Source organism: Marmota monax, unplaced genomic scaffold, assembly GCF_021218885.2.
Source record: "Marmota monax isolate L192 unplaced genomic scaffold, Marmota_monax_Labrador192_F-V1.1 WCK01_AAM20220418_F8-fsc00145, whole genome shotgun sequence".
In the NCBI taxonomy this organism is placed as follows: domain Eukaryota; kingdom Metazoa; phylum Chordata; class Mammalia; order Rodentia; family Sciuridae; genus Marmota; species Marmota monax.
The window spans coordinates 4,961,074-4,986,330 of record NW_026695201.1 but is presented as its reverse complement, the minus strand read 5'-3'; the positions used below and the strand labels follow the sequence as shown (position 1 = coordinate 4,986,330).

Here is a 25,257-nt window from a genome sequence, read left to right as displayed (position 1 = left end):
TCTTACTTCCATCCTGTTTAATGAATTGCAATATCACCTACCCAAAAAGCCCAAGACAGAAATACAGAAGACACTGTAGATCTTCCTCTCTATCCTTCATCCACTCCATACCATCCAGTTACCAAGGCCTACAATTCTACATTTTTTTTTTTTAGAGAGAGAGAGAGAGAGAATTTTTTAATATTTATTTTTTAGTTTTCAGTGGGCACAACATCTTTTTTTATTTTATTTTTATGTGGTGCTGAGGATCGAACCCAGCGCCCCGTGCATGCCAGGCGAGCGTGTTACCACTTGAGCCAATCCCCAGCCCCACAATTCTATACTTTTAACATATCTATTCTCCATCCTGGTTGTCATCCCTGCCCCACTTCAGTTCTAGGGATTGAACCTAGGGCCTCATGCATGCTAGAGAAGTGTTCTTTCACTGAGCAACATCCCAGCCCTAGCTGTCCATTTTCATTACATTCTAGACTTTCATATTTTTGCCCACACTACTCAAATTAGTCTTAAAGGGCATGTGCAGAACTTAGAAGCAAAAAAATGTACCAGGTTGATAGAATAGTGTGAGCCAAAAAAAAAAAAAAAAAAAAACGTACTAGGAAAACCAAGAGAATTCAAGGGACAATGACTGATTATGAGAGTCACAAGAAGGGGCTTTTAGAAAAAAGTAATATTATAATGTAATATTATAATGTAAAGTTAGAGGGGCTGGGTTGTGGCTCAGCGGTAGAGCGCTCACCTAGCACATGCAAGACCCTGGGTTCGATCCTCAGCACCAATGAAAATAAATAAATAAAATAAAGGTATTATGTCCATCTACAACTAATAAATAAATTAAAATAATATTAATAATGTAAAGTTAGAAAACTAAACAGAAGAGAAACTGTGAAAGGTTTTACATTCCACACTAGAGAATTAAGATTTAACCATATGGGAATTATGTCTTGTTTTTCAATGGTAAAATCTATTAATGCAGAAACCGATAAACTATAAAATTCCTTACCTACATTTCTTCTTCCTCCCTTCCCATTCTCAAATAAATGAAAGATATATATTTAATCTGTAAAATAATAATATCACCTCTCTATACTGTATTACAAAAACAAACAAGGTTCAGTGCCTCCTATTAACACATGGTTACAAAAAATAATCTTCAGATCATGGGAAATCATTGAAATTCTAAATAATGCGTGGTTCCAGTTTCTAGAACTAAGAAACTGTTCAGAAAAGAACAACCTGTCTTCCTGGTATAGGTAAGATCTTCTATCACTTAAACATATTCAATGGTCCAAGAACAAACTCTTAGGAATATCCCATTCTTTACACACTGTCATATTAATGCCAGACTTTTACTTTTTATAGATGTGCTCTAATAGCTTATGGGAACGATAACGAGGTTCTTTGTGAGTTTAAAATTCTTAGTCTTTGGAAAGACACAGATCCTTTTGAGATTCTAATGAAAGCTTTTGAGACTATCTCTTTAAAAACCCATATTATAAGCATATAATAAATCTTTCACTTTATTTCAAGGAGTTTATGAACATTAACACCCAGTTATAGATCACAAGAATATCTATTCTATAAGATTACTATTTTTCATATGAAAAAAAATTTGACTCTATACTGAGATGGCAGGCATTTCAGTTATTTTTGTTTTGTTTCATTTTGTTTTTTGGTAGAATCCATCTATTCTGTTTAGTTCCTTTCTTTCCATCAGTGTCTAATTATCTATGACCATGTAATAGAAGAAAGCTAACAGTGGAGCTCAAATACATTACCTTGCCTTTATTAAAATTAAGCTTCAAAAAAATGAGCTAACAACTATAAATACAACCATGAAGGCAAACGTTACATTGATGTTTATTTACAACTCATACTCAGTAACACCTACTACTACTTGGTACCAAGAAGTTAAATCCAGAGAAAATAATGTTATACAAACTTTCTCATATTCATACATATACATATCAATATATAACTAAGCTGCCTAAAAGATTGCCATAAGCAAGTGATTCCCATATGTGAGTAGCACCAAATCCTCATTGAACTTCTTTCAGTGTCTACCTAAAATTTTTGTAGAATCCCAAGTATGTGAGGCCATCTGGTGGATAAAATACAGAAATACAAATTCTTAGCTAGTTGAAGAGAATTTAGGTTTCTTCCTAATGCCCTGTTTACTAAACCATTCAGTCTCCCCAGAGATAAAGAACCAGACTCTACTGCTGAAACATACCTATATGACCAAAAATAGAATATATTACTTTAAATACCGATCACTCCTTAAAACAAAACAAAACCAAAAAAAAAAAAAAAACCCACGGCCACAAATTTTCAGAATAAAATGGCAATCTTTTATCTTAACTCCTACATTTCAAGTGGTTATATAAAACCAAACACTTTAAGCAGCCATGGATGCAAACAACTATTATCTCAGCTACTTAGGAGGAAGGAAGGAGATTTGGGAATTTAAGGCCAGCCTGAGCAACTTAGCAAAATATCTGTCTCAAAATAAAATCAAAAAGGCTAGGGATAAGCACCCCTGGGTTTAAACCTAATACTAAGGAAAAAGAAAAAAAACAAAAAAGCCTTGAAAACAGGTATCAATTAAAACTGTAAGAAAAAAGAAGTACTGGATATAATTGATCTGAAGAGCTCTCTCTGTTAGGACAAAAACCACATATTAGTCATCTCTGCAACATCGTCAGAAGCAAGGACAATTCCTGACACACCACACATGTTCAGTAATTATAACCTGATTTATATATTTAAAAAGTGACAAAATCTTTGTACTATCTTCCAAATAAACATATACAGCCTCAATTTCCACAATAGTACCTTTAGTGGGTGCAGGCTGTATACTAATAATTGGTTGCTGCTTTGCCAATGGCATAAGTGTTGGTACTGTCTGAATAATGATGGTTTTTGCTGGAACACTGGAGTTTGTTTGAGTCTTGGGTGCTGCCGGAAGTAATAAAGGTTTGGGCTGAACTGAAGGCTTTGAACCCATCTGAATTTTTTTCTTTGGAGTCAGTCCATTTTCTGGAGAAAAAACAAACCACAAATCAATCTAAGGCAATTGAGCAAGTCCTAGAAAACAGATTTTATTTAAACACTTTATACATTATCTTGACTTCTGAGTAACTATCTTGCACTGGAGTTTAAGCATACCTACCATGTACCTGAAAAGACCAAAGAAAATTCCCTAATCTGATATCCTCCTTTTTGACCAAACTGCAGTTTTGAGAAGGAACAGTAAAGGAGAATAGCTGAAATCACTGAATAAAGCTTAGAGATGAATAAGTTAATAAATGTTGTGATAAAATGACCCTCACATTCAGTATCTTTAATCAAAACTAAAAACTCTCCTGAAGATGATTAAGTCAAAGTCTATTTTAAAGTTTTTTCACCTACAAAGATATTATCAGCCAGGTGCAGTGGCCCATGTCTGTAATCCCAGTGGCTCAGGAGGCTGAGCAAGGCAAGAGGATTGAAAGTTCAAAGCCAGCCTCAACCAAAACAAGGCACTAAGCAACTCAGTGAGACCCTGTTTCTAAATAAAATATAAAATAGGGCTAGGGATGTGGCTCAGTGGCCAACTGCCCCTGAGTTTAATCCCCAGTACCACACACACACAAAAAAAAAAAAAAAAAAGAAAGGGAGATAATCATCCAGGTGTGCTAGTGCACACCTCTGGAGGCTGAAGCAGGAGGACCTCAAGTTCAAAGCCAGCCTCCACAACTTAGCAAGGCCTAAGTAACTGAGAGAGGTCCTGTGTCAAAATTTAAAGAAAAAGGGCTGGGGATGTTTCTCAGTGGTTAGCACCCCTGGATTCAATGCCTGGTACTTAAAAACTTAAAGAGATAATCAAAGGAGATTAATTCTTCCCTTTCTTCTCTGCAGTAATCATATATAACAAATAATATAGGTGTAATAATTTAAAAACAACAAGCCAGTTTAATAAACATGCTTAATCCAACATTTTCTTTTAAGAAATGTAAACTAATGCCAAGTATGGTAGCACACACCTGTAATCCCAGCAACATGGGAGGCTGAGGCAGGAAGACCACAAATTCAAGGCTAGCCTCAGCAATTTTGTGAGGCCCTAAACAATTTGGCAAGTTCCAGACTCAAAATTTAAAAAAACGGGGGGCTTGAGATGCGGCTCAGTGGTTAAGCACCCATGGGTTCAATCCCCGGTACCAAAAAGAAAAAGAAAGAAATGAACCTAAGCTCAGTTGGAAATATATAGAGAGAAATTAGGAGATAGAGTAATACCAGTTTTGCTCCTAGGACCAATGATAGGCTTATCTTCTCTTAGTGGCTCTGCTGAGGAAGGACTATTACAATTTTCACCATATAAGGAAAGGGGAGACATCTGGGAACTAGAAGACAAATCCAACTCCTCCTGCAGCAAAATAAAAACAAACAATTTAATGCAGAAGAGTATAATCCTTAAGCATAAATTTGCTTAATAAGAGAGGCGACATCCATATATAAATAGAAAAATTCTTCAAAGGCAATTTCAAGGCAAAGAAGTGATATACTAGAAACTACATGCTAAATACTAAGTGACTGTGGATAAGTCAACATTATCAATCAATACCAAAGGAAAACTAACTCAAAATGTGGAGTATGGGGCTGGGGTTGTAGCTCAGTGGTAGAGTGTTTGCCTTGCATGTGTGAGGCCCTGGGTTCGATCCTCAACACCACATAAAAACAAATAAATAAATAAATAAAGACATTGTGTCCATATACAACTAAAAAAAAATTTTTTTTTAAATGTGGAATATGTCTATGCCATCCCCTTATATTAAAGAAATAAGCTAGGCCCGGTGGCACATGTCTGCAATCCCAGTGGCTCAAGAGGATGAGGCAGAAGAATTCCAAGTTCAAAGCCAGCCTAAGCAACTTAGCAAGGCACTAAGCAACTCAGTAAGACCCTGTCTCTAAATAAAATACAAAATAGGACTGGGGATGTGGCTCAATGGTTGAGTGTGCCCCTGAGTGCACTGTAGCATAGGCCTATAATCCCAGCAAAGGTGGGATTACAAAGGTGATAAATAATAGAAAGTGAAAAAGATATTAAGCCTAATAAGAGCTTAATATATTAATATACAAGGAATTCTTTCAAATAAACAAGAAAAAGACAACAACAGAAAAAATATCAAAGAACAGGAATAAACAATTTATAGCAGAAGTCCAACGCTAACGAGAATGTAAATAAATGTCAAAAATGATTAGTAATCCAAGAAATGCAAATTAAAAAAAGGTTCAACATCTGTCAAAAATTAGAAAATCAGACAATGTCAAGCATTATCAGAGAAGTTACAGGGATACTCAAGCACTGCTGACTGGCCTGCAGGGTACTACAATGACCTTGTAGAACCATATGGAAGGAAGCACATGTCAAATTAAATATCTATACATCCTGCCATCCAACAACTCTACTCTTGGGCATACATCCCAAAGGAATTCTCACACTGGCCCACAAGTGTGACAATATGTATTGTGATGTACGTAAAATGCAGTAAACATATACTTGAAATGTGCAAAGTTAGATGCAACAGATTTGATATATAGATAATTAATATTATGAATTAATATTAACATAGTGCTAATTTTTAAAAATAAATAGTAGAAATAGGTCTAAATAGTACCATTTATGTAAATTTAAAATATGGGAATAAAATTGAAATCAGTGAGAAAAAGAACTTTTTAATAAATGATACCAGAATAAACTTTTTTTTTTTTTAAACCCCTGGTACTCTACCACTAAGCTATATCCCCAGCCCTTTTTATTTATTTTTTTATCTTGAGAGAAGGTCTCACTAAGTTGCCTAGGCTGGCCTCATTGTAAACCACTAGACGTATTATAGCTTTTTTTTTTCTTTCTTTTTTTTTTTGGTATCAGGCATTGAACTCAGGGGCACTCAACCACTGAGCCACATTCCCAGCCCCCTATCTTGTATCTTATTTAGAGACAGGGTCTCATTGAGTTGCTTAGCACCTCGCCATTGCTGAGGATGGCTTTGAACTCGGGATCCTCCTGCCTCAGCCTCCTGAGCTGCTGTAATTACAGGTATGCACCACCAAGCCCGGCCTGGATTATAGCTTAATGGTAAAGCACCTCTGGATTCAATCCCCAATACTGGAATAAAAACAAAAAGTAAATGAAATGAACATAGCATCACTTCTGCAACATTCTTGCCATGGATACAAAAACCTGAATCCAGCCCTTAGAAAATATCAAACAAATCTAACTGAGGGATACTCTACAAAATATATATAACCTATGATCTCCAAAAGAGACAAGGTCATGAAAGTCAATGAAGAATGAATAACTATTTCAGACTGAAGGAAATTAGAGACAAGACAATCCAATATGACTCCAAACTGGATCCTTTTGCTGGTCTAAAGGACATCACTGGGACAACTGATACACTTTAAATAGGAGCTGAAGATTAGATAGTAATGTATCAATGTTTATTTCCTGATTTTGAAGCCACATTGTTGCAATATAAAAAATATTTTGGCTTATAGGAAGGAGACATTAAAGTATTTGGGGAGACAGGGCATCAGACTGGCAACTTACTCTTAAATAGTTTAGTGAAAAAATCGTGTAATGTACTTGCAACATTTCTGTAAATCTGAGATTATTCCAAACAAAAAAATCAATATAAGCAAGAAAACAAGAATAAAAAACTAATGAATTCTTATATAACCTAAGTGGTGAAAACCCTGTTTTGAGTTGGGAAGGAGGGGACAATAAAGGCCAAACCCAGTGGCATGCACCTGTAGTCTGTTACTCAAGGTTTATGCCAGAAGATCAGTTGAAACCCAGGAGTTCAAGGCCAGCCAGGACATCTTAGAAAGACTCTATCTCACAAAAAAAAAAAAAAAAAAAAAAAAGGAATATCACATAGAAAGGAAAGGAAAAGTCAATAGGCCAATCAATAACTTGTCTATCAAAAAAGTACACCTAGGGGCTGGAATTGTAGCTCATTCGTAGTGCGCTTACCTTAACTAGCATGTGTGAGGCACTGGGTTTGATCCTCAGTACCACATAAAAATAAACAAACAAAATAAAGGTCCATCAACAACTAAAAACATGGGTTTTTTTTGGTTTTGTTTTTTTTTTTTAAAGCACACCTAAGGAAAACATATAACAGAAATAAAGTTAAAAACAAATAACAGGGTATACAACATGCTGTTATGTAAGAAAGGACAGAAAAGACAAAACCAACAAACAGACTTTTATGAATATACAATATTATGTACTTCTGACTCCAAAAGCAAATTACATTTTTTAAATATTAAATCATTTGGAGAAATTACGGAACCATAGAGTACTTCCTTCTAATAGTGGCAATCAAAGGAAACTTTCAGACACTAAGTAATTTTTGAAGTGGGTCTTAAAGGATGACTTTTCTGAAAGAACAAAAATAGGGCTATTTTGTGGAGAAGAAAAAGAATGGGCAGAAATCTAAAACTGGAATAGCAGAGATCTCACTATTCTTATTCACTGCCAGTGTCAGAGACAGCTCCTAGAACAGCTGGTGAATGAATGGAACACACTGATGCTTTCAGGCAGGAATTCTTCCAGGGTTTAAGATCAGCGTGAAAGCAGGAGAGACAGTAAGAAAGAAGACTGGAAAGCTAACCATGGGTCAGATAATAGAGGCCCTAACACACCAGGAATCTGAATTTCATCCTGTAAGGGTTGGGAAGCTGTTAAAAGGTTTTACAGCAAAGGAATGACATGGTCAAGTTTGTGCTTTTGAAGGATTTCTCTTTGAGGATTATTACTCTGCTAAGAAAGGTTCAGGAGTTTGGGAGACAGAGTACCAGTTAAGATCCTATTGACTTAATCCAGATAAGATGACGAAAGCCTGGTAGGAGCAAAAAAGAATCCTGAAGTCATAAGGTAGATAGAATCATCAGAATTTAGTAGTTGAAGAAATACAGAGCCTACCAAAATAAAGATGCCTCAATTTAAAGCAAAGAAAATATACTGAAGTGTTAACTCGATTCTTCTTCTTGTATCTTCTCTTTTCCCATTACCAAAATCAGGTACTTCCTTTTCTTGACATCATGGCTTTTATCTTGAGGGAGAACAAAAGCAATAGGAGCTACAGGACTTTTGTAAAAACCTTAGCCCATTCAAAAGATAGTGTTAGGCATTCCTAAACTAAAGAGATAATTCTAGGTTCTATGACCAAGTACCTATAAAAGTCTGACAATCTTACGTTCTTCCATATCCTAAAGAATACATATCCTAACGGAGTAGAGAGGGATGCAAGAAGTAAACAAACAAAAAAAATACTGGTAAAACTCAAATGAAATTATGGAGGCAAGAACATAAAGACTAACAACTTTCTAGCTCCCAGAAGGTCTTTCCTAAGGAAACATAAGGCTCCTCGTTAGCACTTAGTAAATGTTAAACTGCCCCCTCCCACTTGATGCATATATTTTCCAAATAACATTATAACCCAAATCATGTAAAAGATTGGCTACTTACCGGAACATGCTGAGTTGAAGAACAAGAGTCCACTGACTGAGGAGATGAGACTGAACAACTTGAGGAAGCTGGAGAAAGTGGCTGAGGTTCTGTCTTAATATCTTTAACTGAAAAATATGAAGTGAATTTTTTTTTCTCACTGGACAATACAAACTCAGAATAAAATCAATGAGAAAAAAAGGTAAAATCTACTTTCAAAATTCAATCATATGGGGCTGGGGTTGTGGATCAGTGGTAGAGCACTTGCCTAGCATGTGCGAAGCACTGGGTTCGATTCTCAGCATCACATTTAAATAAATAAAATAATGGTCCATTGACTACTAAAAAAAAATGTTTTTAAATCAATCATATATGGAAGTTAAGGTCACCAAAATATATTATTAAATGAAAATGCAAGATGCAGAAAATGGCATAGTAGTAAGCCTCCAATCATATAATAAGTTGTGTATGTGTAAATGTATACACTGCATCTGTATCCTTTGAAAGAGTAAAGAAGAAACTGATGACCATGGTTGTTGTCTCTGAGGTGCAGAACTGGTTGGCTGAGAAATAAGTGCAGAAGGAGACATTTTTCTTCTGTATAAACTTTTGTATCTTTTGGATGTTATACCATGTTCAAAAAATGAAATCCATTTCCCCAATTTTTTAAACCCAAGAAAAAGGAAAGAATCATTTTTAAAAGTATTTTGACAAAACAATTAAAACTCACAAAAAATATCTCTTGAACTATTAATTTACCTTATAAAAAATTTACTGAGCAACTATAGCCCAGGCAATATTCCAAAGGGCCAAAGATACCACAGAATCGGGGATGACAGACAGTGTTTTCCAAAGCCACAAAATATCTACTGTCCGTCATGATCATCTATAATGTGATTTTGTCACTTTCCTAGCAAGAAGCAGAGTCTAGGCTGAGCACAGGGGTTCACACCAGCTACTTGGAAGCTTGAGACAGGTGGATGGCAAGTTTGAGGCTAGCCTCAGCAATTTAGCAAGACCCTGTTTCAAAATAAAATTTTAAAAAGAACTATGGATATAGCTCAGTGGTAGAGTACTTGCCTAGTATATATGAAGCCAAATTCCTGACCCATAGACTCTGGGAACTTAATAAAACAGTTTTTAAACTGCTCAGATTTAGAGTAGTTCACTATACAACAGCAACCAGAACACTGACTTTGTGTCTCCCATATTCTATAAGGGAAAACAGGCATTGAGCAAGATAAATACATACATAAAAGGAAGGGAAATAGGAAGGATAAGGGGCTAAGGAAGAATTTAGATGCAGTAATGTGCTGGTTATTTATCCATTGTCTCTCCACTCTGAGTCTACCTCCTATAATCTGTAATGCAAATTATTATATATTTCCCAGTTGGCTTCCTTTTAGTTCCAGTTAACAGAGGATACTGGATAGGTGCTAGAAGGTAGCAGAAAATATTTCTTTATTTTCCTGTGAGCTTTACTCCATCATTGGCAGTCTGCTCCAGGTTCCAGCACACTGAACCCTACCTCATTGAGCTCCCTTAAAGATGTTAACATCAGCCAAGTGGTACAATCTTCTTAGAGGTATGTACACCAATTACATGAGATTCCCCCAACAAATTCCTAGGTTCTGATAACCCCAACCTCTTCTCTTTGATTCCCTAAGTCCTGTATGGTTCCTAAATGGGTTAATCTCTTATAGAGATATTTATTATTCATAATTTGAATCAATATTTCTATTTCTAATATGAATTATTTATTCATTATTCTACTGAAACATTATTATGAAATTCTTTATATTCATTTTGGCAAGAAATTCATTTATACATTGTCATATCAGAAGTAGGAATACATGCTTCCTGGAATCTTTTACCCCACCAAAGTAACCCACCTAATTTCAAGTATTACCAAACTATAAAATAAATGGTCTAGTTAACATTTTTATCAACAAAGCACATTATTACCTGTACAGAATTGGTTGTTGATGGTCCAAATGTCTGATTCCCAAGGCATCAAATCCAAATCAAAATCAAGATGATCAAAGTTATTTTCCTGTAGGTTTCAAATCAGTAAAAGAATATTATAATAAAAGAAACACAACTTGAAATCAAACTATCAAACACAATTTGCCATAAATAATATAATTGCTATTACCAAACCTAGCAAAAAAGAATTTTCCAAGTCAACTGGTTCATCTTGAGACTACATCTTAGAGAGTCTAAAGATAAACCAATTAAGTTATTTAAAACACAGTAATAAATTAGAAAGGAGGTACCAATTCCAAAAAGCTTTAGCTGGATTTATTCTTTTCTGTGGGAACAGACCATTAAAAGAGTCATAAAATGTGTCTTTTGTCATAAGGGAGCTCCAACAAAATAGGTTTTCCCATTGCATTAAGGAAAACAAGTCCAAACAAAGGGCTTGTTCCTCATATCATCTCTACATACAAAGGAAAGAATACACATATACCAAAAAAACACAGAAGAATCATAAAGAGAGTAACTTACCACAGGGTAATTCTATCTTTTACTACTGTTCTGTGCTTTTCAAATTTCTAAAATTTTATGAATTAAAAAATATTTTTTAGTCTTAGGAGATAAAACTTTCAAAGAGGAGTAAACAAACCTCTTAAAGGGGATCCCTCTGTTTCTTTTCATTTAGGTGTTAATTTTTTTTTACTTAAAAATAATGATTTTTATGGATTATCTGGTTGATCACCTTCTAGTGTATATAAAAATGAAAACTGACATGATTTCAGAATCCTCGCATGAATTTGAGATCAAGACAGTACCAAACAGTCTATTTTACAGTGTTTGGCATAAGAGACAACAGCAAAATGGTGGTGGGGGACAGAAGTTCAGTGGAGAAGTCAAAGGGGAACAAAGGGAAAGGAGGGAAGATAGGAAAAGAAAAGACAGTAAATGAATCAGACATAACTTTCATATGTACATATATGAATATACTACAGTGAATCTCACCATTGTGCACAGCCACAAGAAATTAATTTTAAAAAACTATGGATAAATGGCAGAAAGATCAATAGAAGGGAGAAAGAGATTGGGAGAGAGAAGAGGAAAGAGAGGTACTGGGGTCTGAATTAGAACAAGATATATTCCAAACTTTTATAATTATGTCAAAATGGATTCTACTGTCAGGTATAATGAAAAACAAACAATAAAAAAGTAAACAATGTAATAAAGTCAAAAGGCAAACAATAGATGATAAAACAGCTACAACAGAGAAAGTAAGCTATAGACGAAAAGTAAAAATTCATCTAATAATTGTTAACAACCATTTGTTAATAATTTCTCGAACAGTATTATTATATCAAAATATCTATTATATGGTTTATTTTTATTGGGAAAGTAACATAAGGAGAGAATACGAACTTTTTTTTATAATCAGACTGCTCTTTACTGAGTAAATACTGATACAAGGTTCATAAAGAAAATATGTGAAAATTCACATTAAAAAAAAATACTTAGGGGCTGGGGATGTGGCTCAAGTGGTAGCACGCTCGCCTAGCATGCATGAGGCACTGGGTTCAACTGTCAGCACCAACATAAAAATAAAATAAAGGAGATCCAACATGGCGGCAGGCACAGAGATATCAAGTCTCTGACCTCTCCAGCTGCGCGGGCATAGGGAGTCTTAAATCATCTAAATGCTGTTTGCTCAAGATCACTAGGCATTGCTGAGCTAACGTGGATCTGGGGCGAATAGCCTGCTCCTCTCAGAACACACACCAAGCCCGTAATGGCCGAATTCAGGCTCCCATTCGCCTGCCTCTCGCAGACAAACTGCTCTGGCTCAGTGCTAAATGAACCTGTGGAAACTGCTTGTCCGCCGAATCCTGTGGAGGTAAATACCAACCAAGCCTTCATAGGCAATGGCCACAGGATTGAGACGGGGCTTGGGAGGGCCGGGCAGGACCCACCCGTTGCTTTGGTCGCCTGGCAAAGGGAACGAAATGCTGCCATTCGCATGGGATACCAACATGGCAGAGAACTGACGTCACCAGAACGTGGTGGAGGAGATAACTTCATTGAAACCAGCGGCGGCAGGTGTGTAACCCCCTAGCCCCCCCCTCCACACAGCGGGGAAACCTCAAGGGCCCCTCCCAGCTCTCCCGTGAGCGCGATAGTCAGACCGAGGGATTCAGGAGTGGCACGGGACCCGGGGCGTGGGACCCCCCTGGCTACCGCTCCCACCAGCGCAGACAACTGAGGTCTCTTGCACCAGCTCCCGGGGGCGTGGCTACCGGAGGGCAAGCAAATACGCCGAGGGCTCTCAGCCCCAAGCTCCACAACCTTAGGAGCTGAGGGTTTGGCAAGCAGGGAGAGTGTGCCCAGTTGTTCAAGAAAACAGGGCTCCCGTGAGCGGCAGACCTGGCGTGTAACCAGTATTGTGGTGAGCGTCGCCTGTGAATGGGGCCAGTGGCGAGGTGACTAGACACAAGAAACGGCCAGAGGCACTCAGGAGTGGAGACCCGCCCAGTCGGGGAGGAGGAGCTGCTGCACAGTGATTGGTTCCCGTGCACTGAGAGGAGAAGCCTGGCCCGGTGGGCACAGCTCCACCTACTGGAAGAGAAGTTAATTGAACTCTAAGACTGAATCTTTTAATTTTTTTTTAATTTTAATTTTTTTTTCTTTTTTAATTTTTAAAAATATTTTTGGTATTTTTTTTATTTTTTATTTTCACTTTTTTTGAGTATTTTTTTTAATTTTATCTTTTTTTATTTTCTATTTTTTTCTTTTGTCTTTTCATTTCTTCTCAACTTCCTTATTCCCCTTTCCTTGAATTCTATCTGTTTACTCTCATTCTCTTTAGTGACTTCTTCCCTTCCCTTCTAATACCTTTCCTCCCAAGCAATACGACGCTGTTTATGTGTAATTTACTAAATATGTATAGGTCAATGTTCCGAGACGTTATGTAGTGCTACCAAGACCTTAACTTCCCCCAAGTACTCCAGACCATCCTCCTGTTAATATCCCTCGTCAGTAGAGCAACCTTCCAAGGTTGCCAAGAGATACCAACCTCAATACCACCACATCATTCGACCTAAATATAAGTCCCAAGACCAAACCGCAGACCGTTATATGCCATCAGAATCCGTACACAGTTTAGGAAACAAATGAATCTACACTAAAGTACAACAAAACTCATCATGTCTAGTCATAGTCTCCCATCACAAAAGAGTCACCCCAGAGACACACAAAACCAAATAAATTTATAGGAGTAAACAGTAACTCAGCAGTCAAACAGAGCAAGAAACAACATAAGCAGCATGAAAAAGCAAGGAAGAAAAGGAGTACAAACAATGCAGAACAGCCTAAATATACAGGAGGACCTAGAGGCATCAGAAAAATGGTCAAATAAAGAACTCAAAGAATACCTTAGACAGATGGAATGGAATCTTAAAGAGGATATGAGACAGCAAATTCAAACAATGAAAGAACTCATTGAAAATGAAATACACAAGCAAATAAAAGAAGCAAATAAACATCTTTATCAGGAGATAGAGATTATTAAAAAAATCAAACAATAATTTTAGAAATGAAGGAAACTATAAACCAAATTAAAAACTCAAATGAGAGTATAACTAACAGAGTGGAGCAAGTAGAAGCCAGAACGTCAGATAATGAAGACAAAATAGATCATCTTGAAAAGAGTCTAGCCAACTCAGGAAGGCTGGTAAAAAATCACGAGAAAAACATCCAAGAGATATGGGATAACATAAAAAAAACAAACTTAAGAGTCATCGGGATAGAGGAAGGTATAGAGGTTAAAACCAAGGGAATGAACAACCTGTTGAATGAAATAATTATAGAAAACTTTCCAGACATAAAAAAGGAAATGGATGTACAAATTGTAGATGCATACAGGACACAAAACATACAAAATCACAGTAGACCAACGCCAAGACACATTGTTATGAAGATATCCAATATACAGAACAAAGAGAAAATATTAAAAGCTACAAGAGAAAGGAGGCAGATTACATTCAGGGGTAAACCAATAAGGTTAACAACGGATTTTTCATCACAGACACTGAAAGAGAGAAGATCCTGGAACAACGTATTTCAAACTCTGAAAGACAGTGGATGCCAACCAAGAATTTTGTATCCAGCAAAATTAAGCTTCAGGTATGACAACGAAATAAAAATCTTTCATGATAAACAAAAGTTAAAAAAGAATTTTTTGCAGCCAGAAAACCAGCATTGCAAAGCATCTTGAGCAAAACACTACACGAGGAAGAAATGAAAAACAATAACCAAAACCAACAGTGGGAAGTACCTCAGTAAGCCAGAGAGCAGGGGGAAAGCTAATCATGGAGAAACAAACCAAATTAAAAAAAAAAAAAAAAAGATAAATAATCAAACATGGCTGGAAGTACAAATCATATATCAATAGTAACTCTAAACGTTAATGGCTTAAACTCACCAATAAAGCGACATAGGCTGGTAACATGGATTAAAAAAACAAATCCAACAATATGCTGCCTCCAGGAGACATCTGATTGGAAAAGACATACACAGGCTGAAGATGAAAGGTTGGGAAAAAACATACCACGCACACAGTCCTAGTAAGCAAGCAGGGGTGGCCATCCTCATATCAAATAAAATCAACTTCAAGACTAAGTTAATCAAAAGAGATAAGGAAGGACATTATATACTGTTAAAAGGAACCATTTACCAACAAGACATAACAATTATCAATATTTATGCACCAAATAATGGTGCTGCGACATTCATAAAACAAACTCTCCTCAAGTTCAAAAATCAAATAGACCACAACACAATAATTATGGGTGACTTCAACACTCCTCTCTCACCATTGGACAGATTCTCCAAACAAAAGTTGAATAAAGAAACTATAGAACTCAATATCACAATCAATAACCTAGACTTAACTGACATATATAGAATATATCAACCATCATCAAGTGGATATACTTTTTTCTCAGCAGCACATGGATCCTTCTCAAAAATAGACCATATATTATGCCATAGGGCAACCCTCAGCAAATATAAAGGGGTGGAGATAATACCATGCATTTTATCTGATAATAATGGAATGAAACTGGAAATCAACGATAAAAGAAGGAAGGAAAAATCACACATCTCATGGAAATGAACAATATGTTACTGAACGATCAATGGGTTACAGAAGACATAAAGGAGGAAATCAAAAAATTCTTAGAGACAAATGAAAATACAGACACAACATATCGGAATCTATGGGACACAATGAAAGCAGTTTTAAGAGGGAAATTCATTGCCTGGAGGTCATTCCTCAAAAAAAGAAAAAACCAACAAATAAATGAGCTCACACTTCATCTCAAAGCCCTAGAAAAGGAAGAACAAAACAACAGCAAATATAGCAGAAGGCAAGAAATAATTAAAATCACAGCGGAAATCAACGAAATTGAAACAAAAGAAACTATTGAAAAAAATTGACAAAACTAAAAGTTGGTTCTTTGAAAAAATAAATAAGATCGACAGACCCTTAGCCATGCTAACGAAGAGAAGAAGAGAGAGAACTCAAATTACTAATATACAGGATGAAAAAGGAAATATCACAACAAATGCTACAGAAATACAGAAGACAATTAGAAATTATTTTGAAACCCTATATTCCAATAAAATAGAAGATAGTGAAGACATCGATAAATTTCTTAAGTCATATGATTTGCCCAGACTGAATCAGGAGGATACACACAATTTTAACAGACCAATATCAATGGATGAAATAGAAGAAGCAATCAAAGGACTACCAACCAAGAAAAGCCCAGGACCAGATGGGTATACAGGGAGTTTTACAAAACCTTTAAAGAAGAATTAAAACCAATACTTTTCAAGTTACTTCAGGAAATAGAAAAAGAGGGAGCCCTTCCAAATTCATTCTATGAGGCCAACATCACCCTGATTCCGAAACCAGACAAAGACACCTCAAAGAAAGAAAACTACAGACCAATATCTCTAATGAACCTAGATGCAAAAATCCTCAATAAAATTCTGGCGAATCGGATACAAAAACACATCAAAAAAATTGTGCACCATGATCAAGTAGGATTCATCCCTGAGATGCAAGGATGGTTCAATATACGGAAATCAATAAATGTTATTCACCACATCAATAGACTTAAAGATAAGAACCATATGATCATCTCAATAGACGCAGAAAAAGCATTCGACAAAGTACAGCATCCCTTTATGTTCAAAACACTAGAAAAACTAGGGATAAAAGGAACTTACCTCAACATTGTAAAAGCTATCTATGCTAAGCCTCAGGCTAGCATCATTCTGAATGGAGAAAAATTGAAGGCATTCCCTCTAAAATCTGGAACAAGACAGGGATGCCCTCTATCACCACTTCTATTCAATATAGTCCTCGAAACACTGGCCAGAGCAATTAGACGGATGAAAGAAATTAAAGGCGTAAAAATAGGAAAAGAAGAACTTAAATTATCACTATTTGCGGATGATATGATATTATATCTAACAGACCCAAAAGGGTCTACAAAAAAACTACTAGAACTAATAAATGAATTCAGCAAAGTGGCAGGATATAAAATCAACACGCATAAATCAAAGGCATTTCTGTATATCGGCGACAAAACTTCTGAAACGGAAATGAGGAAAAACACCCCATTCACAATATCCTCAAAAAAAGTAAAATACTTGGGAATCAACCTAACAAAAGAGGTGAAAGATTTATACAATGACATACAATCAATCAACAAGTACATGAAAAAATGCTCACCATCTCTAGCAGTCAGAGAAATGCAAATCAAAACCACCCTAAGATACCATCTCACTCCAGTAAGATTGGCAGCCATTATGAAGTCAAACAACAACAAGTGCTGGCGAGGATGTGGGGGAAAGGGTACACTTGTACATTGCTGGTGGGACTGCAAATTGGTGCAGCCAATTTGGAAAGCAGTATGGAGATTCCTGAGAAAGCTGGGAATGGAACCACCATTTGACCCAGCTATTCCCCTTCTTGGACTATTCCCTAAAGATCTTAAAAGAGCGTACTATAGGGACACTGCTACAACAATGTTCATAGCAGCACAATTCACAATAGCTAGACTGTGGAACCAACCTAGATGCCCTTCAATAGATGAATGGATAAAAAAAAATGTGGCATTTATACACAATGGAGTATTACTCTGCACTAAAAAATGACAAAATCATGGAATTTGCAGGGAAATGGATGGCACTAGAGCAGATTATGCTAAGTGAAGCTAGCCAATCCCTTAAAAATAAATGCCAAATGTCTTCTTTGATATAAGGAAAGCAACTAAGAACTGAATAGAGAGGAAGAGCATGAGAAGAAGATCACCACTAAACAGGGACAAGAGGGGGGAGGGAAAGAGAGAGAGAAGGGAAACTGCATGGTAAAGGAAGGAGACCCTCATTGTTATACAAAATTACATATAAGAGGAAGTGAGGGGAAAGGGGAAAAAAACAAGAGAGAGAAATGAATTACAGTAGATGGGGAAGGGAGAGAAGATGGGAAGGGAGGAGAGGGGAGGGGAGGGAAGGGGAGGGGAGGGGGGATAGTAGAGGATAGGAAAGGAAGCAGGATACAACATACACTACTAATATGGCAGTAGGTAAAAAAGTGGATGTGTAACCGATGTGAATCTGCAATAAGTATATGGGGTAAAAATGGGAGTTCATAATCCGCTTGAATCAAATGTATGAGATATGATATGTCAAGAGCTTTGTAATGTTTTGAACAACTAATAATAAAATAAAATAAAGATATTGTGTCCACCTAAAACTAAAAAATAAATATTAAAAAAAATACACTTAAGTCATGAAAGAACCATCAATCAAATTGATTAAATCAATTTCCTTTCACTTTTTTCTCTTATTTGAACTTACATATCAAAAAAAATTAGGCTGGGAATCTAGCTCAGTTGGTAGAGTGCTTGCCTCGCATGCACAAGGCCCGGGGTTCAATCCCCAGGATCACCACTCAAAACAAAAAAGGGAGCGGGGACAGAGCTTTAAAAAAAATTAAGCAGACTTGTAGCAACCAAAAAATACTTACACTTTCTTAGTAAATTTAATAATGCTGCTGGCCCTCATGCTAGCAGTCCTTTTAAACATGTTCATTGATTGGTATAACTGACTTCACAGATGGTTCTGACTTGATCAGTCTTCAACCAAAAAGTCAAATACCTTCTACAACAAAAGAATTCTATCTGGTTGGAAATGTAACAGGCCCATTTCATGTGAGATAAAACACATTAGCACTTATGACTTATCAAGGGAAATTCTTCCATCATGTAGAAGAAGGAAGATATACCAGGACCCTAAGAAATCATCTAATCCAATTCCTTCATGTTATAATGGAAAAATTAAGGAATTGACTTTGAGCAACTTCCATAATGTAATAAAATGTGAATTATAAAATCAGAATCATATTTCCCAGAAATTTTCAAATTTAACACACCATTTCTTGATAATATTTAAAAGAAACAGTATCTAGAAGGTTTTTTTTGGTTTGTTTGTTTGTTTGTTTACAGTACTAGGGATTTAACCCAAAAGTGCTCTATTACTGAGCCCGTTTATTTTGAGATTGCCCAGGCTGGCCTGCAACTTGCAAACCTCCTGCCTCCTGAGTAGCAGGGATTATAGGTGAACACCACCATGCGTGGCAGGACCAAGAGGTTATGAAAGAAACAGAGTTGCTTAGTCCACCAGCCAATAAGAAAAGTCAATTTAATCAGCAGGTCATAATCTATAATATCTCAAAGAGTAAACAAAACCATTAAAATCCCACACGCTGATTTTTAAAAATATAACATGAGTTTCTTTCTCTTCTCTTGATTCATAGTAAAACAATTCTAAGTCATTCTTTGAGATATATCTGAAATTTACTGGGTAAGCATATATATTTTTATACTCATGTTAATAAGAGCTTAAAAAATAGTGATATTCAGCCAGGCATGGTGGCACATGCCTGTAATCTCAGTGGCTCAGGAGGCTGAGGCGGGAGGATCATGAGTTCAAAGCCAGCCTCAGTGACTTAGTAAAGCCCTAAGCAACTCAGCAATACCCTGTCTCTAAATAAAAAAGGGCTGGGGATGTGGCTTATTGGTTAAGCACCTCTGAGTTTAATCACCAGTATCAAAAAAATAAATAAATAAATAAATAAATAAATAAAGTGATATTCAACCTGATTGATAAATTACTGTGCTCACTTGAATTACTTCCCAAGTACAGCAGCATCTCATTCATTATACAGAACAAGACAAAGTTAAAAATTTCATAGGCTAATCAACTTCATACGTACTCATCAAGAAGAGGAAAAAGAAAATTTAAGAAATTTTTGAGAACTGAAGGTATTACTATCATAGCTTTTACATAGACTTCTAAATAATCAAAGGCAAAAAATAAGGATATACCTAATTTTCAGTTTTCTACAGTAAGAATATATAACTTTTAAAAAAGAAGTTGGTAAGTTCTACTTGACGGGGTCCATGACTCACATAAACCCCTTAATATCACACCAATTCCCTTATGCAGTAAAGTATTTCTAAAAACAAGAAGTGAGCCATTAAGTGACTTTTCCAAGGTTACCCACACCTAAAGCCAAGCTTAGAATACAAGTCTTCCCATACCAAGATCAATGAAATTGTACTGTCCTATTTACTAACTACAAAATGACTACTTTCATACTTGATCATGAACATCATTTAAATTTAAATTATTAGCCTAAACCAGTTATCCTGAAACCTTCTTGCAATAATTAGGGTGAAAATCAAACATCACATTATTCATCATTCCTCCTCTAACAAACACTTACATAAGTCTCATTTATTGCATCCAACTGCAGATCATCAGTGTCTGTGAAATAACCAAGTTCAGCAAACAGGGTAGAATCTTTAAACAAAAGAAGAGAGATTAATTGTTAATTTAATGATCTGACAAGAGAATAAACACTGTATCTGTTACTCCAGCTTTGCTAGGATTTCTCATTAGCCACTACTCTTATTGATAAATTTGAGTCACGTGAATGACAAACAATTCAAAGCTAGTTTCAACATTATATGCATTATATGCATTATTTTCCATATAATTTTCATCTTATAGACTAAATCCTTACACTAGGAATTCAAAAAGGCTTTTTATAGTACGTCATGTTGGAATAACTGGCAGTAACTTTCTGGAACATTACAAACAAAAATAGTGATGATACCTCTGGGCTCAGCACAAAAAAATAATGTGGTTGATCAGCAACGATACTTGGAGAGGATTGTGGAAAATATACATGCATTGTGTGTTTGCCATCTCTGCCTTCAGTTAAGTGTACAAGCAATTTTCTTATCTAGATAATAAAAATTGGTCTAGGACTGGTTGTGTAGTACACACTGGTAATCCAACTGACTTGAGAGGCTGCAGGAAGAGTTTAGCAATTTAGAGAGACCTTCTCTCAAAAAAACAAACAAAACAGGACTGGGGATATAGCTCCATAGTAGAGCACTCCTGGGTTCAATCCCCAATACTTCCCCCCGAAACACACACACACAAAGTTGATGTAGAATGTAGCTCAGTGGTGGAGTGTTTGCTTAGCATGTACAGACCATGGGTTCAATAAGCGGGGGTGGGGGGATTCATTTCAGCAATCTGAACTACATCCCAAGTTTTTAATGAGGCTTAATTATAAGAAAAATATGAGTATAGAAAAGACTCCTCAAGTCAGGCATGGTGACACACTCCTGTAATCACAGCAACTCAGAAGGCTGAGACAAAAGAGATTCACAAGTTTGAGGCCAGCCTAGGCAACTTAGGGAGACCCTGTCTCAAAATAAAAAAGAAAAAGGGCTGGAAATGTAGCTCACTGATAAAGACCCCCTGGGTTTAATCCCTAGTATGGGAAAAAAAGAAGAAGAAAGAAAACAATTCTTCAATAAACTAGATTGAAATTTTTGTAGAAAAAGATCAAGGCCCAAGATGACTGATCAACATATAATCTGTAAAGTTTTCTCTAACACTTTCAGAATTTCAAAGGCTTTGAGGAGGTTTCCAAATCTAGGTCATTTGAGCTGGGCACGGTGGGGCATGCTTGTCATCTCAGCTACTCAGGGAGGGTGAGACAGAAGAATCTCAATTTAAGGTGAGCCTAGGTAACAGCAAGACCCTAACTCAAAAAGCAAACAAACATATCTAGGTCCTCCTGTATATTCTATTACCACACCACTGAAACTGCTCTGGTCATTTCCTCACTATACATGTTTATAAATTATACTGCCAGCCTATTACTTTCTTGGCCAATGACAAACATTTTACCAAATTAAAATAGTAACTAGTTATTTCAAAATCAGGAATAAAAACTGTCTTTTCCTGCATAAAAATTAAAGGTGGGTTTGTTTTTTAAAAAATAAATAAATAAATAGTAACTAGTAAAAAACTGTATATATAGTAAGTTATTACTATGTGTAATTATCAAGGTATGTGTGCATTAGCAAGGTACACGCAATAATAATACAACTCTAAGAAACAGATACCTTAAACTCAGCTCCAGAGCTGATAAACTAAGTAGGTGACTGTGGCTATATGACCATACAGGTAGGCTGAAACTCCTTGAGAGTTTCTCCATGTCCTCTGTCTCTCATTTCTTTCCTCCCATTTGATTTTGAACCTGCTCCAATCAGGTTCCTCCCTACACACACAAACACACACACACACACACACACAATTAATGTCACCAATGACTTCCATATGTTAAATTAAATGGTAAATTTGTAGTATTCAAATTACCTGACCTATCAACAGCAATTGACACAGTAGATCCTTTCACATTAAATGAAACATTTCTTCACTTAGCTTTCCAAAATACATTAACCTTGTTTTTCTCCTGTCTCATTTGTTGCCCCTTCCTTAATGGGTCCTCATCTCCCAAACATGAACTTGTCCCTGAGCTTACACAGGGACTTTGAGAAGCTGCTTTTGCTAAAAGCACTAACTCTTTACTTAAGTCTGCAGATGCCAGTGGCAGGATAAATCTTGGCATCTCTGCCTTTATTTTGAATCTGTCTCCTTTATTACCTTCAACTTTGGGTCAGGTTCCTATTCAGTTCTCATAGCTTTAAATAGCATCTATATGCCAAACATTCCCAAATATATATTCCCCACACTTCAAGAAACGTGGACACATGGAATATTGTTATCTCCTATTGTGTGTTTGAAAGGCATCTCAAATTTCACACATCCCAAACTGAGCTCCTGATCACCTCCATTAAACAATAGTTCTATCTTCATCTCAGTTAATGACAAGTCAATTCTCCCAGTTGCTCAGGCCAAAAACCTTGGAATTATTGTCTATTCTCCCATTTTGCATTCAATCTACCGGCAAATTCTGTCAGCCTTATATTCAAAATATAAATCCATAATATGGCTTCCTTCCAATTCCTTCCATTGTTCCTTCGCTTCCTGTCCATATCCCTCCTAATAAAGAGAAGTCAGCTTCAGAGGAAGTAGAACAACGAGAGTGATGGGGTTTTGTACAGTGTACCTGGTATACAGAGAAATGGGATTGATTGTATGGGAGAAGGGGAAGTGGCAGCATGTTCCAGCCACCAATGAAATGGGATTAGTGGGAGAGAGAACAGAGTGGCAGATGGAAAAGGCAGCCTGAGTAGTTAGCAGAGTAAGTACATTTAGCAATATATTTAACTGGCAGAGCAAATGATTAAATCTAAAATAACTCGAGTCTGATTTCTCCTTGTCTAAAAAAGGAATTAAAAACATGGAAAAGGGAAAGATTAAAAGAACCATAAGCAGGAAGAAAAGAGAAGGTACTGGAGAATAAAACTGATCATTATTATGTTATACGCATAAATGAATATGGCATAATGAATCTCATTATTATGTAAAATTATAATGCACCAATTAAAAAATAATTATTTATAAAGATGTAGTATAGGTCAGTTCAGCAAACAAGCAGATTGAGGGAAAGAGGAGAGGAGAGGAAGGGAAGGGACTGGGGAAGGTGACTGACCTTATTTTAAGTGCATATCCAAATATTGCATAATAAATCCCACTATTACATATAACTAAATGCACCAATAAAAAATTAGTTTTAAAAACGAAGCAGAAAAACAAAAGAACAGTCTAGAGGTAAAGCACACTTTGGATTTTGAGACTAGTGAGAAAAAAGAATGCAAAATATCTTATTAGTTTTTATTTTTATTATGTGTGTTGAAATGCCAACATTGTAGATACAGTAGGTTAAATAAAATATTTTCAATTTAAAAAAAATACCATAAGGGCTGGGGCTGGGGCTCAGTGGCAGAGTGCTTGCCTGGCATGCATGAGGCACTGGGTTCGATCCTCAGCACCATATAAAAATAAAATGAAGGTGTTGTGTCCACCTACAACTAAAAAAGAAAATAATAATAAAAAAAGATGTTGGGGTGGAATTGGAAGTATTAGTAAATGAACTCTTTTAAAAATATATACATACACACACAGGTAGTTACAGATGTTTGGATATGTGTGTTAACATATACATACATACATTTCTTAGTTCTGTTTATTAAGTGGTTCTACCAACAATGACATTTCAGTAGCAATAAAACAATAGTGGAAAAAAAAAAAACTATTATGTGGCCAGGCATGGTGGCACACACCTGTTGTAATCCCAGCGGCTAGGGAGACTGAGGCAGGAAAAACACCAGTTCAGAGCCAGCCTCATCAAAAGCAAGGCACTAAGCAACTCAGTAACAACCCTGTTTCTAAATAAAATACAAAATAGGGCTGGAGATGTAACTCAGTGGTCGAATGCCCCTAAATTCTATCTCCAGAACCCCCCGCCAAAAAAAACTATTGTGTGCCCAGTTCTTGGATACAAAATACCATCTGTTGAGAGCCATCCATGGGTTGTGTGTGGACTATTGCAATCCATGGGCTGTGTGTGGACTGTTGCACATCACAGCCTAATAAACAGGTGTCTGGGAACTTCCAGTGGACATTTCCTCTGGTTGCTGCCCAGACCCATTGTGAGCTCTGCCAAAGGTCCCACACAGTACTCGAGATGGGATGACCTGCTATAACCACGCAGGCACACAGCCCTTCTGAGATGGGTGTGACCTGCCAAGATGCCAATCAATCTGCTGACTATAAGACATCAAAAGCAAGACTCCACCCTTGAAACCTTACCCCTGCCTTTGATGTACCTCTTAAATAAACAACAGGAGCCATTTTCTAATTGTCTAGCTCCAGCTCCTGTGTGGACTGGACCTATCAGGTGTTCCAATCCTTTAAACCTAATTCTGACTTTGTCTTTTGTTCTTTACTAATTATTCTAGACTTTTATTTCTTAGGTGGCTTACACCCTCCTTGGCAGGAAGAAGAACCCCTGCCTCCCCATAACCATCCTCCACTAAACCCAAGCTCTTTGGACAAATGGTTGATTCCAGAGCTGAAACAGAGAAAGTGCAAAATAACCTGAAAAAATCTTGTTGTGTTAGGAAATAAGGAAATTCTCAGTGAATAACAGGACTATATCAAAAGATCAAAGACACCAATATAAATGGACTCCTAGAGGTCAAATCTGGGAAAGTCTGCACAATAAAATAAGGGTATCAGATTACAACACACTGAACCAAAAAAGGAATCAATAAATCAGAAAGAGAAAGAGGGAAATAAAGAAAGAGAGAGGGCTCTTTCTTACAGTACAAGTATTACTTGCAAATTAATGAATGTAGACAGAATGACAGAGATAGATAATTCCCATT

General features: G+C 36.4%; 1 protein-coding gene across 2 annotated transcripts in view; it reads right to left on the bottom strand.

Annotated features, from left to right (window-relative positions):
* Atf6 (activating transcription factor 6) overlaps positions 1 to 25,257 on the bottom strand; it is a 238,101-nt gene that overhangs the window by 201,322 nt on the left and 11,522 nt on the right. For both annotated transcript variants that reach the window (XM_046428915.2, XM_046428916.2), the window contains exons 2-6: positions 20,325 to 20,401; positions 10,463 to 10,550; positions 8,519 to 8,625; positions 4,276 to 4,405; positions 2,836 to 3,039 (exon numbers count right to left, since the gene is read on the bottom strand). In XM_046428915.2, coding sequence (XP_046284871.1) covers positions 2,836 to 3,039; positions 4,276 to 4,405; positions 8,519 to 8,625; positions 10,463 to 10,550; positions 20,325 to 20,401 — 606 coding nt within the window. The remainder of the gene's footprint in view (positions 1 to 2,835; positions 3,040 to 4,275; positions 4,406 to 8,518; positions 8,626 to 10,462; positions 10,551 to 20,324; positions 20,402 to 25,257) is intronic.